Source organism: Patagioenas fasciata, chromosome 3, assembly GCF_037038585.1.
Source record: "Patagioenas fasciata isolate bPatFas1 chromosome 3, bPatFas1.hap1, whole genome shotgun sequence".
Classification (NCBI taxonomy): Eukaryota; Metazoa; Chordata; class Aves; order Columbiformes; family Columbidae; genus Patagioenas; species Patagioenas fasciata.
The window spans coordinates 59,113,565-59,132,772 of NC_092522.1; the positions used below are offsets into that span (position 1 = coordinate 59,113,565).

The 19,208-nt window shown below is 38.5% G+C and overlaps 1 protein-coding gene across 1 annotated transcript in view; it reads left to right on the plus strand.

Moving 5' to 3' along the window:
- ESR1 (estrogen receptor 1) overlaps nucleotides 1–18,054 on the plus strand; it is a 161,590-nt gene extending 143,536 nt beyond the window's left edge. Inside the window, 4 exon segments of the mRNA XM_071806429.1 lie at nucleotides 5,956–6,089; nucleotides 12,819–13,002; nucleotides 14,366–14,577; nucleotides 14,580–18,054. Coding sequence (XP_071662530.1) covers nucleotides 5,956–6,089; nucleotides 12,819–13,002; nucleotides 14,366–14,577; nucleotides 14,580–14,689 — 640 coding nt within the window. The 3' untranslated portion in view covers nucleotides 14,690–18,054.
- Nucleotides 18,055–19,208: the final 1,154 nt, after the last annotated feature.

A 19,208-nucleotide genomic window follows, 5' to 3' on the forward strand; every position in this document is an offset into this window, starting at 1 on the left:
CTTTAGAAACAAAAATTGTGGTTTCAGATCATTTTGTCCAACCTGCTTCTTGAAGCAAGACCATTGTCAGCACCAGTTTAGGCCAGCAATGACTTCGTCTAGCTTTCTTAAAAGTCTCTAAGGATGGAAAACACACAGCCTTTCTGGGTACGTGTTTCATGGCTGCACCACCCTCCTACAACCCAGCCCAAAACTTCCACGTTGCATCTTAGAGCAATTAGTTGCCTTTTGACATAACATCCACTGCTTTTGGGAACACCTTGGATACACTATTTGTAATGCCTCTTCAAGTAGCTGTAGACTGCAGTTTTATCTGTCACGCCCCTACATATTTCCTCCTCACCAGACTGAACAGATCCAATCATTCAACCTCTCCTTGTAGGCCACACGCTTCTTGCCTCTGATCATCCAACAAGAGACATCCAACATCCTTCTTGAGCTGAGAGTCCTGAAACTGGATGCAGGTGCAGCTTCAGGAAGATCAAGTAGCAGAGGGGGAAATAATCGCTCTTGATCTTCTGGCCACATTCTTCCTAACATAATCAGCATGCAATTGGCCTTATCTACAAAGAGAGCATGCTATTGTCTTGTATTTTACTAGGTTTCCATTTTCCAGGAAGGCTGCTACTCAGCAAAGCGTTTTTCCAAACTGCATGGGTGCAGGATTTTGTACTTCTCCTTGTTAAACTTTGTGAGGTTTCTCTTGGTTAATTCCTCTGTGGTCCCTTTAGCACTGAGGTTGTGCTACATAGTATATCAGCCTCCCTCCAGCCCCAATTTAGTATCATTCACATATTTAAAGATGAGCATTTTGTCATCATCCAGATGTTGACAAATGTGTTCAACAGCATTAGCTCCAGAGTCAACCTCTGAAGTATTTATTACCTACCAGAAACTAGGTGTTGAGCCACTGTTGCTACCCTTTGTGTCTGTTTCCAAGACTTAAGTAAAATCTAGGTTCTAATACCTACCTACAGGGCTCAAGGAGTAAAAGAGGACTGAGACATGAATCTCTTGAGAAATTCTGTGATTCTTGAGGAATCTTGTCACATACAAGTCCATGGGATGGGCTTCATCCAAGAGTGTTGAATGATGTCATCGCAAGGCTGTTTTTCTGTCATCTTTGAAAGGTTGTGTAGACCAGGAGAGGTTTCTAGTTACTTTTTCTCCAAAACAGGGAAGAAAGTCTGGGGAACTACAGGTTGCCCAGTCAGCATGACTTCAATCACAAGGAAAATCATAGAGCAAGTTCTCTTGAAAGTTGTTTACGTGAACAAGAAGGAGAAGATGGTGATAGTAAATTAGCATAGTTTTAGAGTATATTGTTCTTGACAAACCTGATTGCCTTCTGTGGTATAAACACTGTTTTTTTGTTAATGGTCCACACTCTATCTTGATGCTAATTACAGTTGGAGTTCCTCAGGGGTCTATCCTGGGATGTGTCCTATTAAATGTCTTTGTCAATGACCTGGAGAAGGAGATGGAGTGCACGGTCTTCAAATTTGCAGATGACATTGAAGTAGGGAGTGCAGTTGATAATGCTCAAGGACAGAGCTGCCCTACAGACTTAGACAAGCCAGAGGAATGGGCTGACAGGAACCTCATGGAATTCAGACAGGAGAAATGCATCTATGTTGGACCTCATCCATTGCCACTATTCAAGCTGGGGATCAGCTCTGCTGGGAAAGACCTGGGGTGCTGGTGAATAGAGGTTCACTGAGAGAGCTGAGAGGTGGATTTGTTGAACCTGGAGATGAATTTTGAACATACCAAACATAAATTCTACAAGGAGGTTATCAAGGTTCTTTATTATAAATATTCCCAATGGGAGACTGAGAAACAAGACCGATAAATTAAATCAGAAGAGATTCTGACTGTATATAGGGGAGGAAAAAAAAAAACCAAAACCAAAACCAACAAAAATCAGAAAAACCCTGATTAACACAATTAAGCTGAGAGAGGCTGTGCAATCTCCATCCTTGGAGGTTTTCAAGATCAGACTGGATAAGACCTTGAGTGAGCTGGTCTAAGCTCACAGCTGACCATGCTTTGAGCAGGAGGTTGGACTAAAGACATCCTGTGTTGCCTTCATGCTGCGATTCCGTAGACTCACTAAAGTTAATGCACATAGTACTTTTATGCAGTAACTTAAGACCTTTAATTCACATGCTTTGACTTTTCTTAACATTTCCCAACAGCCAAGTGTTAAGGATTCTTGCGAGAATATACCCTGACACTTTGCAGTAAACAAGCTTTTGTTTTCAATAAACTTAGAGTACACAAAGACAACAGTATGATGATGGGATAAGCAAAATTTTCAAATCTACTGCTTAATTTGTCCTTCAGAAATGTTATCTAGGCCTTCTTAGTAGGTCTTCCTATCAACTGGACATATAGCTGTGAAGATGTGATAATATCAACAGCTTATGTTAGAAAGTTAGAAGACAAATCAGGAGAACTGAAGATTCCTGTTCCAGATAGTTTTTATTCGTTAACAAATAAAATCAGTGTTGTAGTCTAGATAATAAATAAAACATTTGATTAGAAGCCTGCATTTCAAACATACTAAGCTCCTACAGTTCCCAGTGATTTCAGTGGAGCTGTATCTGCTGCCTAACTAAAGCAGAAATCTAAATTGTTGCTTGCACATGCGAATACCTAAAGCAAGGTATATAGCTTCATCTAAAGTACTTAACTCTATGTAAAGAGAAACCCTTCATTTTCTTATGGTGTAGCCTGGTATTTCACCCACAGCAGATAGCAAAGTGAATGAGATTAGAAAGTATTTAGACATTACAACGTTTTTATTTATCGCCTACCGTATGATTTCAGTTCGTGGGAAAAAGACACACATGGAGACTTAGGCACATGGACTAAGTGTTGCAGGACTAGAGATTTTAGTTCATAGGTTATACCTGTCAGCAAGATGTACTTGATTAGAATATTGATCATGTAATCTAGAATCCATGGAAAAAATTTTGTAAAATATACCTGGGAATAATTATTATTTGCTATTGAAAGCTCTTTTCCATCTTCTGAGTTGCCGCAAAGCATTTTAAAACGTCTCGTTTTGCAAATAACTTACTATTACTTCTTTAAATTGTGGCCTTGGCTATGCAAATTTTACAATTTGTTCATATTGTAATATTTTGAATTGTTTTGAATATTGGCTAACACTTGTTTGATGGGTTTTAGGAAGCCGTTAAATGTCTTAGCCAGACATGAAGATTTTTTGTTTGTTTGTTTTAATGTGAGTCATTTGCTGTGTGATCCACTGAAACTTTTCCTTTCTGTGTAATCCTAAAATTCTAAATTTGTAAACTGGCTTTTGTTAGGGGCATTATTTAGGTTACTGCAAAGGTATTGAAGACTTTGAGTCCTCTGAAACTATGCTTAACTCTATATATGCAGAGTTAATCTTTCTCTAGTTATAGGTAAAAAATATTCATTTTATCAGAGGCAGTGCAACTTGTTCCACTGTAAAAATTCACATTTGTTTTAGTTCCATGGGACTTAAATTTTAACACACAAAACAGACTTCGGGGCAACAGTAGTTCGTATTCTCATGCCTGGTTTTGAATTCCTCATTTTTGTTCATCTTTTTATTTGGCAGTGGTACCATTAGATAATACTTGGCCTTTGTTTATTTTATTGATGTCCAGAGGATGTCTTTCAGCTTTATTCTGCCTAAGCAGGATTCAACAGGGCAGCAAGATGGTCATTGCTGAAGAGCTCTCTGCATCCAGTACTGAACAGTATAACCGATCATTGAAATAATTGAAAATTCCCCATCTGAGTTCAGATCCAGCCTTCAGGCAAAAGAGACAGAACTGTGAATTTCAGTAAAGCCGTGTTCAGATATACCAGGCTGAGATTAGTGCTTTAGTTCATCACATTGGTCAGGGCATTGTAAATGAAAGTGCAAAAGGCATCACACACTTTATGTGGAACACAGCATTGAGTCTGCCTGCCCACTAATCTTAAGATTTAGGTTTTTGTCCACAACCTTTTACACTGCACTTCTTACCAAAGACCAGGGGAAGGTAATATTTGAAATATCAGTGGTGCAGGTCATACCTGAAAAACTGCTATAGTTTAAAAAATAATTTTATCAGTGAATTTTTTAAGAGCCAGAAAAGTCCGTAACAGTTCCATTGCCAAGTGTTGGCAGCTTGTACTAGGTGCTTGCCAGTCAAAGGAAATTACAGTTCTGAGCTGAGTATTAGTGAAATGCATGGAGAGAATTAGGCACTTCACAGGAGTGCTCAGCATGCCATGGCCTGGTAGCCCACAGGGACCCAAGGTGAGAAGGAGCAACCCATCCTCACTATTAAACATGCCTTTCTACTATTTTCAGTCCCAAGACTGGTTCAACTCTTCCTCACAGAAAAGTCAGAGAACATGTGCTGTTGTAACAGTGGCTGGAAAACTTGCTAAGGATCCCACGTTTTCAAATATTACTGTATGTTTACTAGCACCCTACTGGCTATTTTAAGGGAGTGTCTTTCACTGTTTTCTTGGTACTGTCCTGCTTTGTTTAGATATCTCTGAAACCAGATGAAATAGCTTCTGTCACATGCCACACTCATTGGCTCATAGGCACTGCTCTTGGCTGAGGGAGAAGTAGGTTTAAGTTCAAGCACCAAATTAAACTAAATAGGGATTTGATCTTGAAAGGAGGTGCACAAGTGCTCACAGATATCCCTTTGCTGTCTTTGTCTCAGTTTTATGTTTAGACATGATTGAGAAGTGCAAAGAAATTCTCAGACTGTAGTCCATAAGGAAGGTGACTATCTGTGGGTATGACGTGGGCTTAGGCATTAGCTACAGGTCTCAACAGCACAGCTGTGTGAGGACGGACGCAGGTGTGTCCATGCCAGTAGTTGGCACTGTTTTTGTTACCATAAAATTAGTAGATATTCAATCTGTGTTTGCATTAGAAACTGTAGTGGAATAACCATCTGATCATTTGAAATTTCTTTTGCATTTTCTATAGCAATGATCTTCAAAATTTTGTTCATAAAAGCTGTATCTAAAAAATGAGTATATTTTTAATCAGCAGACCTGATCAATCATTCCAACTTACATGTTAAAATTTTCCTCAGGAAGTCCCAATAAAAGTAAAAGTAGGTAGTTTTTTGGTAAAAGGTAGCAATGTAAATGATCTAAAATTCCATGACCAGAAAATCTGCAGGCAAAATTTTCATAAAAAGTAAGCAAAATCTGCATTAATTCTTGAAAATTAGTGATGAAAATTAGTGAGTGAGAATACCTACTATTGTGAACAGAGGGAGGTGGTTAATTGCCATTTTCAATGAACATGTGAAGATTTTTCAGTAGCTTAAGACATTAGCTTTGTTTAATGCTTTAAGGTAAAAAAGAGATCTGGTTTGTTCAGTGAAGTGATAGTCTTAAACAGACTCAGTGATACAGACAAGATTTTGGCTTTATTCTTTGAGGAGGCATTATGCTGATATAAGTAGGAGAAGTGTGTTGGAACATTACAGATTGCAAGGCCAGGTAGAAACAAGTACTAAACATTATGGAGGGACAAAGGCAAAGAACTGGGGCTATTTCAGTAAAGAGGGAAAAAAAGAGGAAACAAAGTAACACAAGCACAATTAAAAAAAAAAAAAGGTAGTTTTAAACAAATGTTCTTCAATGTAAAGGTTTGATTATGGTGATCTCGTATGTTCCACCACAGTAATACCTCTTGGTGATGAGTTAACGAAATTGGAATTTTGGGGATTTAATTATTTATTAATTTTCTGTGGGATACGGAGAGCTATGCTTTTGTAATCACACATACAGCAAATGAGCATAGAGTAGCAAGTCATGTGATAGCTAGTGAGATGATGAAATCAAATTGGAGGGGAATGATCCAGGGGGATGAAAAGCTCATGGTGCCACCCGGTTTAAGCTGTGGATATCTCCCCCTTGCTGGTATTCCCACAGGAATCAAGGGAAATGTGTAGAAGGCATGGTGGAAATCTTTGACATGCTACTGGCTACTGCTGCTCGGTTTCGCATGATGAACCTTCAAGGGGAGGAATTTGTGTGCCTTAAGTCCATCATCCTGCTCAATTCTGGTAAGTGGTGCGTGTTGTTGTCACTTGGGTAACTGTGGTTGCTTCTGCACGTGGTTGAATGCTGCTTGTTGTTGCTAATGACATTTCCATTTTGAGACAGCAGCAATTGAAATGGGGTTGTCAACATAGACACAGGCAGAGCCACCAGACAGGGACGGAAGTTGGAAAACCTGTTCAGTGGGATAGATGGCACCCAGCAAATTAATGCAGTAAATAGCAGGCACGCTGCATACAGCTGATGTGAAGGGCAATCAGAGCAGTTTTGACCTAGGTGCTGGAAGGCATTAAAGCTCTGATTACATGACACTGAAGTATCTGGAGCCACACGTAGGGCATCCAAAAGCAATGCTCAGTTGTAAATCTACACCTTCCTTTTTTTGATGATGGCAAAATAAAGTGAAAAATGGCAAAAATGTAGCTGAGTTTATCCTAGTTTAGTTTATATTAAAGTACAGGCATCTAATATTGATGTCATCACCTTCTGCTTCCTTTACAGTTGATGAAGTATTTTTTAGCTGTAAATCTCAAAAGTAGATAACTAGATAACAAGTGTAGATATAGGTATAAATATGTAAGGTTAGCTGACTTGAATGCTGCATGAGATAATCGAAATAAGCAAATTCAAGTTGAGGCATGTGACAGAAAATTTGTGTTGCACACCAGAGGTTCCTTTTCTATTTGAAATTAGAAAAAAGTCCAGACACTTTATTTTGAAATACAGAAATGAGGCCCATGGTGTTCTCACAGAAATGATAGAGGCCTAAAATAACAATGTATGTACCGAAGTCAAAATTTTAGACTCAATTCTCTGTGAAGTTGTTACTTAATGACTGAAGATGTCAGAGTTTCCCAGCCCTGAGGTTTTACCCACTTGGTGTCCCCTTTTCCTGTTGGGTTTGAACTTGCAGGTAGTGCCAACATCTAGAAAATAGCATATGTGGTAGGCTGTATGTCCTTTTTATCCAGTAGTCTAACAGATCACGTGCCCAGGTTGCATGAAACAAGTTAAGGCTGACTTGAAACACAGCAGACTTTGCTCTATCGATCAGGCATTTCTTCCTTTATGGAAACTTGGACCTGGTCTGCTAGAAAGAAAAAAAATATTCAAGCAAAACTATAAGTTTACACAACCAAATATATAATATTTCCTTTATGGTCTATGAGAAATTAATGTGGTTTAGATTTTTTGTGATTGTCACCAGTTACCAAAAAGTGACATCTAAGGCAAGCACCTGGTGTATTAGGAATCAAGGGTTATTGTGTTTATCTTGGATAGCTGTGTGGCAAACTGCAATTGCTGTTTCACTGTTTAGCTAATGTTCAAGTATAATTATCCTCTTAAGTAAATCTAGAATATATAACTGATTTATAGAAATAATGAACTAGAATTAGAAAAAAAATAGATTCACAAGTTCGAATAAAACAAGTTAGATGTTCATGTCTTGAACATGAAGACTTCAAGCCAAGATGTTGAGAGTTTTTGTCGCACTGCTGAATTTAATATGGATCCAGAAAACTACATTTATTATTGAGACAAAGCTCTGCCAGACATCACAAGGTATCTTTCATAAACATATCTCACTCCTGTTAATGGGATTTTTTGTTTCAAGACTCCTCTAAGGAAAAATTGTGAAAAATAAAAATATAGCAAGTGAAGTCGATAATCAGAGGCAGATTTCCCTCTGCATGTAAGAGAGATGGGACCACTGGGTGAGGCCAGGAGATACGAGAATTTCATTCCTTAAGGTTCATATTCAGCAGGTTTGAATCAGTGGTGCTCTGCATGGTAGGAGATCAGAGTTCATCTGATGAGTGATCTGATTCTGGGTGTGGAATTTTTTTCTTACATTAAATGAAAATCTATAGCTGCTCAGAAGGCTGGGATTTTTACAAGAGCCTTGATGCTGATAGATCAGAGGGCATGGTTCAGGTTGAGCTGTTACAGGTTCATGATGAGATAAATTTCTATGATTGTTATGAAGCATGTCATGTATTGCTCTGGCTTGAATACTGCACTTATTGCCGTATATCTGAGTACACTGTAAATTGAATGTGTATGTATATATGGCTGCAGAATGTGTGTCTGTATTGCTTGTAATTGCCTTTATGCATAAAGGAAATTAATTTTACATTTCAGTTTTTGCATTCCTATAACCAACTAATTTTATAACTGTCCAAAGACTTAAGTACTAGGCAGTGGGAATGTGGGCATGGGTTCCTGACAGTCAGATCCTTTAGATGCCCAAATTAGGACGCTAGACTGTGTTATAGAGAAAACCAAGTAGCATATTTTTGGGTATATGTAATAGCTATGTAAGTGTTGTTTGGCACAGATAGAAAAGCATCTCAGAAGATGTTTTAGACTTCACAGAATAGAGCCAGCCTCCTTAGGTAAGGAGTTGGACAGATGTGAAATATTATGTGCTGTGAAGTACACATTGTACATCACGCATGAGGAAAGGCTGAGAGAGCTGGGTTTTGCTCATCCTGAAACACGAAAGGCTAAGTGAGGGTTTAAATGCAGTTCTCAGACAGCTGAAGAATAGGTTATGGAGAAGCCAGGGCCAGACTCTTCTCAGAGATGCAAGAGGAAAGACAAGCTGCAATGGAGACAAACCACAGCAAGGGAGATGCTGACTAGATGAACAGGATAAAAAATCTTCCCAGTGAGATATTAAGTACTGGAACAGGTTGGCCAGAAAGATGGTAGGGTCCCCGTCCCTGGAGATACTCAAAACACAGCTGGACAGTGCTCTGGGCAGCTTCACCAAACCCTGAAGTTACTGCTATTTGAACAGGAGGTTGAACTAGATGACTTCCAAGCCTCCCTTAACCTGAATTTTTTTGATCTATGCAAACATGTGCAAATCTTCTACTAAAGAAACTGCAGAAAAACACACAATGAATTTTTTGCTCTTATGCTATCTATAGCACATATGCCTATGATTAAACTAGCTGATCTCAAAAGGATTTAAACAAGTGGATTAATTAAACAAATTGGGCTAATTATGCCACATTTCATATTTAAAAGCAGTCTGCATTTGCATTCTAAAGCTTTGTGTGGATTTAATTCACTGAGTGTACACAAACATTTCTTTATTAAATCCTTGGACATCTGTTGGTCCCTTCTCCTGAGGTAGTGCTGTTTATTGCTGTTGTTGGACATTTATTTTCTCTTTCTTTTGGTAACATCTTTCAAGGTTGTTTAGTATCTTTACACTCCTTTTCTATGTGGTCTTGGGCAAAATGAAAGCAAATTTTTTTAGTTTCACTCAGTGCATGTGGAAAAGATGGAAGGTTTTGTTTATAAAGCAAAATATACATTTACACTACTTCCAAATTTTTCCTGAGATATCAAGGCGACAGAATGTCTGTAACAACAAGGACAGCATTGTCTCTAGCTAAATAACAAACCAGAAGTTGCCCCTTGAAAACTACAGCACTAAATCTTCTGACTAAAAAGCAAAACTGTATTTTCAAAAAACACAATCTGCTGAATACTAAAGGGCTTTTTCTTAACACTGGAAGATAAGTATTAGAAACATGAAAGGGTAACATGATGCCAGATGCTTTAGGTGTGTCTGAAAACAGGAGTGGTGTTATGTGGCACACAACAGCCTTTCATTTCGGAGACAAAGATGTAGGTCACATCTGCCTTAGCAGCTGATTTACCTAATTAGTTAGCCGGTTAGTCCACAGAGATGGAAAGATTTAGCTGATTTTGTACATTCTGAAGACCTCCTGATACCTCATTCCATGTGACTGTTATTATTTTCTACTGATTTTTCCAGCTCCTGTTAAATTGTGCTTTTTATTTATTTCTGTATTTTGAGGGCTGGAGGATTGCACAAGTGCATGGTACAGAGCTGCATTTGCTCATTGCTCAGCCTGGCTGATACAGGTGCAGAGCAGTGGGGCTTGGTGGAAGGGGAAGAGCAGCCCTGGGTATCGTTTGCGAGCCTGAACTCTAAATGTAAAGATATTTTAAACTGGGGTTTGTTGTGACAGGAAAGGTGTAGAGGGCGTTCCCATCTACATCAATATGCAAAAATATATCACTCTATATATATCATTGACATATATAAAGCTGTATCACTATGTGCCAACAGCTGGCACAGTAGCACTGCAGTCCCCAAGGGACCTTCTTCAGTGAGTAGCTGCATGCTGTGGCCACAGACTGGGAGGGTTTACTGCTTTGTAGGGTTGTACTTTCTCTGTTCTTGCTCCTGTTATGTTTTACAAGGCTGGCCTACAGAGAGGGCTGGAAAACAACCTGGTAGTTATTCCATTTAGGTTTACTTTCAGCTTCAGAGCTTGGAAAGGCCTTTGAGACTGTTAAATTTCATTTTGCTAGGACAATTTTCTGCACTCTTGTTCCAAAACTCTGCTTGTTTGTGTATGTGTGTGATAGATAACTGGCATTTCTTTTAGGGAAATTTCTGGTCAATGGCCTGGGGCAGGAGCAATCACCAGAGGGACAGAAAGGAAAACCAACCATCATTTTTCTTGGCAGTTATTGACTCGCAATCCCCTGAAATCTCTACATTTTTGGGGGAGTGCTTTTTTTTGATTTATACTTTTTAATAGCTTCTGGACTAGACCTAGGTGAGAAACAGTTCCTCCTAACAGATTTTTTTTCCTTTTGCTAGTTTTAAAGCTATGAAGCTAAAGATTATTGCTACAAGGGCACAATGGCATCCTCTGGCTGAGGCAAACTGCTTCAGAGGCACTATGGATTTATGAGACTAACATTTCTTTCCAATGGACTGTCTTTTGTCAGTAATATTTAAGAATCTTACCCCTACAGATGCCTGTTAAACTATAAAGCCTGGTATTGTCAGTAGGCATATATGAGGGTTGTTACGACTCATTCATCTGAGAAAAGCCCCAGGAGCTGTTTCTCTTTGCGGAATTCATTTCAGTAAAATTAATAGTAATCATAAAAATCATAGTAAGAAGAAAGGCCATTGTACCATCTATCTATATCAAATTTGAAGCAATATTGGCTATCAAAATTAAGAGCTCTGACTGCTAGTTTATGGAAGTTGTGCCATGTTTGAGTTTTTATTTTATTTTATTTTATTTTATTTTATTTTATTTTATTTTATTTTATTTTATTTTATTTTAGCACTCTCTTTCACAGAGACACATCAATGTTCACAAACACAAATTTAGATTTCATTTTAGTACAGAAGACCCAAAGTCATAAAACCTACTTACAGATTCCAGTAGTCCTAGGTGTCAGGTCCTTGAAGTACCAAGATGATGTGAGGAGGTAATGTATGCCAAGGAGATGACAAAAAAAGATCTCAATTTCCCTGACGGCTCAGATGCATGGCAAAATATTCTTATCTTAAGATCCAATGGTATAACCCCCAGGCTAAAAACAATACAAAAAAGTTAGTTTGAATATGTCTGTTTGTGTACATATGCATGTTAGCATGTGTCTTTTTTCTTAATATCACAAACTGCATTGCATATTGTGCTATATATGATGTTTTAAAGAAAAGCAAAGTGAAAATAGTTCCAGAAACCATTTTTTCCAAGGACAAAATCCAAATTTCTTCTTGGATCTGTGAGCTGATGCAGAAGAGCAAAAGCACAGGATTTGTCAAGTACTTTATAGAAACAGGGCAATGAACATACCATGACCAAGCCAGTTTGATTGTATTACCGTATATTCATCTTAAGCTTTTGCTGCCTAAGGAATGGATTTTAGTAATATGAGCTGTTTAGAGTTATGGGCTCAGTCCAAAAAATTAAAAAACTGGTGCTGAATGCAAGAGCTGTTTTCTGACAGCACAGTGCTGTTGAAACCTGGTTTACATGGCTGTGTGCTGTTGTCCAGAACAAATTCAAGATTAAAAAGTGCAAAATAGTTTAGTATTTCCCATTTAGAAAGCTGATGTGCTTCACGCACCCAAGAATTGCTGCTGGTGAAAGCTCTTACGCTTGGGCTAGGGTGCTTCATAGGAGATGTAGACAGACTATTGCAGGACAAGTTTGAAGGTGTTTTGATCTATGGAAAAACTTCCTTCTTGTCCAAATCTCCAGGCTGCTCACTTTCAGCAGTAGGCAATGCAAGATGGCTAAATTCACATAGGTTGCTTTGGACATTGTTTTTAAAAGAGACTCTGTTTTGTATGTGAAGGAGTACACCTTTTGAGGCTCTTACTTGGTTGGGAGGGTTTTGCTGAGGCAAGCATACATAAAAAAAACCACCTGGTTTTGTTTACATGTTTTGTGGTAACATATTATTCAGTTCTAGAATGACTAGCAAATCACCAGAAATCAAACATTAAACAGCAGAGAAAATGGAAAAACTGCTCAAGTTCTGGGCTAGTTAGTAAGTATTGCAGAGCTCTCAAAGGGCAACAGCATCTCCTCTAGGTTTCAGAGCTGAGTGATCGACAGAAGAGTGCAGCTCACAGTTAAGTCTAGCTGCAGGCTACCGCTGTCCCCTGCCACCTAGCCCAGACTGTGGATGGACCTGGGCAGGGAAGAGGCACCGTCTTCATCCTACTGCTTTGCCTGCAATGACTAATCCAAGCTCTAGGGTCATTTAAACCAGTGACCTGGCTGATGAGCAGGAGAGTTTGCACACAGTCAGGTCCTGTGGTTTAACACAGCTGAAGAAGCCAGACACAAGGTGTACCTTGGGCAAGTCTGACTCCATCAAAGTAATTTTTGTCTGTGGTATGTTTGTTTTCTTTCCCCTTCCTACTCCAGGTGTGTACACTTTTCTTTCCAGCACCTTAAAATCCCTGGAAGAGAGAGACTATATTCACCGTGTTCTGGACAAAATCACAGACACTCTCATACACTTGATGGCTAAGTCAGGTCTTTCTCTGCAGCAGCAACACAGACGACTGGCTCAGCTCCTCCTCATCCTCTCTCACATCAGACACATGAGGTGAGAACACTGGTCCCATGTAAGGGCGGTTTCACAAATGCAAACACACACTTCTCCTTCACAGGTAGGAGTACAAACTGTGTGTAGAGCTGTTACAAAGGAAACATATGTATGGTCGCTTTCCATAAAGATGTATTGAACATGTGGAAAACAGTACAGTGGATTATGGTGTGAAAGGAGTAAATGTTTTCCCTGTTGTTTCTTCTAGTTTTCTGTTCTTTATTGTTTTGATAGTGCCTTAAGCACTTATCTTCTTTTAATGTTATGTGAATCTTTTATTCTGTTTGAAAGGCACTGAGTAGAATACTAACATAGCAGTAGCCTAGTTCTGCAAAGTTTAGTCTCTGATAAGATTTAATAAAACTATCACTTTTATGTAGCCACTTTTCACAAGCGCCTTGATTGCAAATCACTTTAGAAAAGAGATTAGAGTAATTATGTGTATCTTATGGGTGAAGATAAATGCAGATGCACTGAATCCCAATTTAGAGGACTGTGCCCTTTGCTAATTAGAGGTGACATGTCTGAAGCACTCTTTTAGTAGTTGTAGCAAATGCTTCTCCCAAATGGAATTACCTCTTAAGGTAGCTGCTCAGTGGCTGGAGTATTAACAACACAGCAAGTCTACACAAAGATACAGTATAGATTTCATTTTTATGAAAGGATATATTGTTGCAGAGATTTAAATTTTAATTATTTCAGTTAATAAAATTAAAATTAGAGTAAAACCCACATCATAGCTACTAAAGCTGAAACATGCAGTTTTTACCTCTTGGACTGCTAAAGATCTTCAGGAAAAAATCAAGGGGCCTGTGCATGTGTGTTTTTTACTGCTGTCTTTTTGTGGAGTTTCTTTGTCCTCATGTTAATCATCCTTCTTTTTTTTTCTTTTTTTTTTCCCCTTAAGACGAATTTATACAATTAAGGAAGTTCCAGATACGATATCAATTCATGTTCCCATGTTTTGTGAATTACAAGTGAGCAGTTGCTAACAAATTGGCTGAGGTGGTTTTCTAGAAGAAAAATCTGATATTTTAGGTTTTACCATAGGAAAGCCAAGATTAATCCCATCCATTTAGTCACAGTGACTAAATTAGGACTCCATATAGTCTAGGCTACCTTTTAGGCAAAGGAGAAAAAAAGAGCCACCTTTAGAAGGGAACTTGCTTATAGGCAGTCTGAAATGCTCTTTGAAGATGCCTTATTCTGCCAACTGTAGCAGGAGCATACAGCAACTGCACTGTTAAGTTAGTTATTTTATACAAAATGGAATTTATCTGAACCTTAGAGATATTATTAGCTAATAGCTTTTTTCCCCTGTAGCGTATTTGGAAAGTAACCGTTGTTTCATTACAACTCACAGCAACAAAGGAATGGAGCACCTGTACAATATGAAGTGCAAAAATGTAGTTCCACTCTATGATCTCTTGCTGGAGATGCTGGACGCTCACCGACTGCACGCCCCAGCAGCCAGGAGTGCTGCACCCATGGAAGAGGAGAACCGGAGCCAACTGACAACTGCATCAGCTTCATCTCATTCCTTGCAGTCCTTTTATATAAATAGCAAAGAAGAGGAGAATATGCAGAATACAATATAAACAAAAGTCAACATATACAATGGTATGAGAAACCCAGCAGCGTACTACTTAGCTCATGCTTCATTTCTTCTATAGTGCCACCTGTGTAAACACTCCAATGACAAAAGTCACCTGCAATTTCCATTTGAGTGTTTGTAAAGTGCTTGCCTGAATTGATTACTTATCCTAAACAGAAGACATTTCATTGCTATGGACAGCCAGCAAGGATTGTCAAGCTAACTTGATTTAAATTTTGCAGTGTTTTTAATTTAATTTTGCATGTAAATTGGGTAAGTCCTAATCTAAACTGAATGTTTATTTTGCTATCTATTAATAGGCCATACCACCCATGTGTATTGACTTCTTCATGAGTGGTAGTCTGTGCTGATATCTGCCCCAAATTCTGAGCTTGCTTAATCCTTTACTTGCTTGAAACTTTGAAGCAGTTTCCAACCAAAAGAGATTCTGGATGACTTTTTTGGGGGTTAAATGGAAAGTTTGTTGGCATCCTAGTGTGCCATAGTGAAACTGAACTGCTAGTGACTGCCTTGGGAGTTTAGGTAGATTCCTACCTCTCTTCTTCCTACAGTAGAAAGGAACCTCTGTCTGTAAACAATACTGGTTTACCTTGCTGGCTTACATCAGCAGACAACTCCCTCTCATGACCAAACTTTCAGGCCTCCTTACCATATCCTCTAGCCAAATGGCATTGTGTGTATCTTGTCTGATCCTACAAAATTAAATTGTTCTATTGCCTGGCAGCGTGTAAATCAAGGGCAACACAACAAACAGTGACAACATAGACAATTACTCTTAAATGAGACCAGATGATTACAAAAATCATCAGGTCTTAAAGAACAAAAAAGAAAAAAAAAAAGAAAAAAAGTCTTCACACATGCATATGATCCAGCACTCTTTTATTGAAAAACCTCCCCCTGTCCTTTGCTTGTGCTACAAGCCAGGGGGTGAGGATGCCAGTGCAAGACTGGCACAGCAGGGTGGGATGGGCCTGTCCCACTTGGTAGAGCGTGGCCTGGCCTTGCATGGGAGGGCTGGCAGCACAGCCAGAGCAGGAGGCTTTGCAGTGCCTTGGCTTGCTTTGGCTCTCATTGGGACATGCTCAGAAACCCCTGTTAAGAGCCAGCTCACCTGTGTCACCAGAACTGGCCAATGAGCTTCAGATATGGTGAAGACTCTGGGACTGCACATCCAGGAAGATAAATCTGGCTTTCTCCATGCATGTGTATAACTGTTTTTCATAAGCATTAGTCAGATTCTTCAGACCAACTGTAAATATACAAAAGGTCCACTGACATCAAGAGTTTCAGCATGACACGAAGGAGAGAGAGAGTGAAGAAATACATACTATGTGCTGTTCGAAGTAGGAGTTGGTGCTGCTGTTCAACTACTTCTATGCTAGAAAATTAAATGTGTCAGGGAACGTTGCTGGGTACTGGACTGCGACTATTACATATGCCGGGGATATTTTATTAGTCTAATGATAAACTTTGCCTGTGCTATCTGCACTTCTGGTTTCCAGGTGCAGTTTTGGTGTTAGCACAGACCAGGGACTGTTCCAATAGCTGGTTGGAAGCGACCACCCTGCCAGCAAGGACATTTCATAGTACGTGCGTAGGCTCCTCCATAGCAGCTGGGCACAATGCCAGAGAAGGGTTCAGGGATGCTTCTTTTACTGCTATAGTTGAAACCTTTATGTTAGATTATGTTGATTGGAATATCCTGTAGTAACTAAATATAGGAAATAGTGCAACTAATGCTGTACAGGAGTGCCTATGTCTGATTATGCTCCCTGTTACACACAGTCTGTGTGCAGTGGGATTGGGTTACATAGCAATTGTCAAGGCAGCAAGGCATAGGACGAGTTTGTGGTCCAAGTCAAGGATTCAATTATTTAGTGAATGTTCATAATGATGTCTATAACAGTTTCATGTAGATATCCAAGGATATGCACAGATTAAAAGTCTGAAGCTAGATGCTACCTGCCTTTGAGAAGATTCCTCAAAAACTGTGCAAGCCTAAGCATGTGAAGCAGTCACTGTAAGTTAATAGGCCTTTTATTGATGCATATTATAGTGTATTGTTTTTTCTAAATGTGCCAAAAATTTGTCTTTTTGTGTATTCAGTAAGAGTGTGTGTGTGTGTGTGTGTCTGTGGGGGTGTGTGTGTGCGTGTGTGTGTGTGTGTGTGCTCAAACTTGGTACCTAAGGGCTTTTGGAAAGCTCCTAAATGCCTTGGAAAAAAACGCACATTTTGTTTTGTTTTATAGCTGGTTTTCAAATTTATTAGAAAAATCATGAATGCCCTGAAATGAGTGCAGGCTAAGATCTGAACAGAGTACAGGAATCCCTGTAGTAATACTTGTGTGCTTACACCATCCTTATTCACTTGTAGCCTAGTGTGTGTTAGAGCTGCTTTTTAAATACTGTACATGCAACTTGGTGTTCTCTGTGATGGAACACACAGATCAAGCTCATAAGCTGCAAGGCAAATTGGTTTCAATGCATTCCTCCCTTCCTACATCCCAGAAGAGTTCATTACATTGATTCAAGTGTAAATTTGGCCAGAAGGAAAAAGAAGTCGTTCATAGAGAGCAATTCCCAAGAGTCTCATGTTATTTACATAGGGCAAGCACCACTGCACTCTACAGATTTTGCCAGTGAAGCTGGATAAGCATGAGTTGAAGTGGTGTGCAGCAAACAGAAGGTATCATAATGTGTCTTGGAACATAAGGAATAATCAGTCAGCTCACAGTCTTAATTATGAATGTTTTCCTAGGCTCAGTCCTTGAAAGGAAGTAATTTAGATTCAACCAGTCCTCCCATGTTTGTGGTGACAACAGTGAAAGGAATCCAGGAAAGAAAAACAGTGATTCCCAGTAATACATTAATGTACCTTGGGGCAGTTTCAGGATCTGTGGCATTAACTTGTCCATTATATTATAACTGAAGTAGCACCTTATTGAGTATAGTAATCTTCCCATAGTTATCTGTAAAGATGATTGTCCACATATCAGACAGCTGAATGTAGCTATTCAATTGATTAAACAAAGTCTATGATATAAAAATGGCAACTTTTTAATATGTAATTATGAATTATGCTCTCGTGTATGCAAACAATTGTGCCTGACATTTGGTAACTGTTATTTCACAGGATGCTATATGTGTGTGTGTATATATATATACATATATACTTTATATTTGCAGCTGACAAACCAGTACTACCTGAATATCTGGTGCTGGATATGAAACAAAAATATATAGCATGTAAAAAAAAAAAAAAAAAGAAATAAAACTATTTAAGGCAGCTAATTATGCTTTTACCAAAACATTCATAGTGATGTCTCTGGACAGCTAATGAAAGAATTATTTTATAAGGTTTATACATGGATTTTTTTAAAAAAGAGAAAAAAAAAAAACAAACCACACAACAAAAAAACCAAAAGATCCCCTAGAAATATAGGCAATGGAATACCAGCACAAGCCAAACAAAACAGACCAGATGAACTTGCTTTGCCTGAGAATATGGTCATTACTGAATTATTACAAAAAGGAGGCAGGAAGGGGAAGTATGATGCATAGCACTTAGTGGTGCCTGAGTTTCCACCAATATGTGAAAGCTACTTTGGTTTGTAGTGGTTCGAGCCATGTTGTGATGTTGCAGACTTTGTCTCAGGTAAATCTCCCCATTGGGGCAGTAGGATTTGTACTGGTGTAAAATAATTTAATGAGAGTTTCTTGGTGTGTGTTTGTTGTAAATTTACTATTATGTTTCAGTGACATCTCTTGATGATTTTTCTCCTTCTGTACACTGAAGAGTTTAATAATTTAAAAATACAATTTAAAAAAAAGAGTTAACTGAGTTCCTAAGGTTATTGCAAGGACTGTCATCACATCATCGGACTTTAAATTGAAAAAAGAAAAGAAAAAACCTAGATCATACCTCCATCCTCCAACTTTCTTTGTATTGAAGCCTCCATCCATTCCAGCTGATGCTGATTGATTCCTTAAGAGTTGTGCCATATATTAAAAACCAAGCAAACTACCAGCAAAGTAAAAATTCTGCCTCACTGGGCCTTAGTCTTATCACAGGCTTTGGTAGGAACATAGCAAGCCTCTCTTGTGTATATAATATCCTGCTTTAAAATTAAGATGCAACCCAACCTGAAGCTAATGGGATTTTGTATATAAGGTATTATCAGCTGAGTTTATGTGAAGTGCATTTCTTACTTTGAATAAAGAGATGGCTATTTTCAATGCTATCTACAGCCGTAATATAGCTTTACAGACAAAAATGCAACCGATATAAAAGAAGGATCACGTTAATGATGGTATTGCAATAGAAACTAGTCTTTGCTGTCACCTGCAATTATAGCTTAATCTCAAATTTATCTGAGAATTTTAAATTAATATTTCCTTTATATTAGTGTCCTACCCTTTCTACTCCCAATTCTCTTTCATCTTTCAAATGTAGATAGCTTTATATCCTGAAAGTTGTTTTCAAAGTGATTGTTGCCCATAATGGTATTCAGTTTTGCACTGTGTTTAAAAAAAAAATCTAAAAAAAATCTTTTGCATTCAGATGTGCCTAAAGAAACAAACTAACAAATAT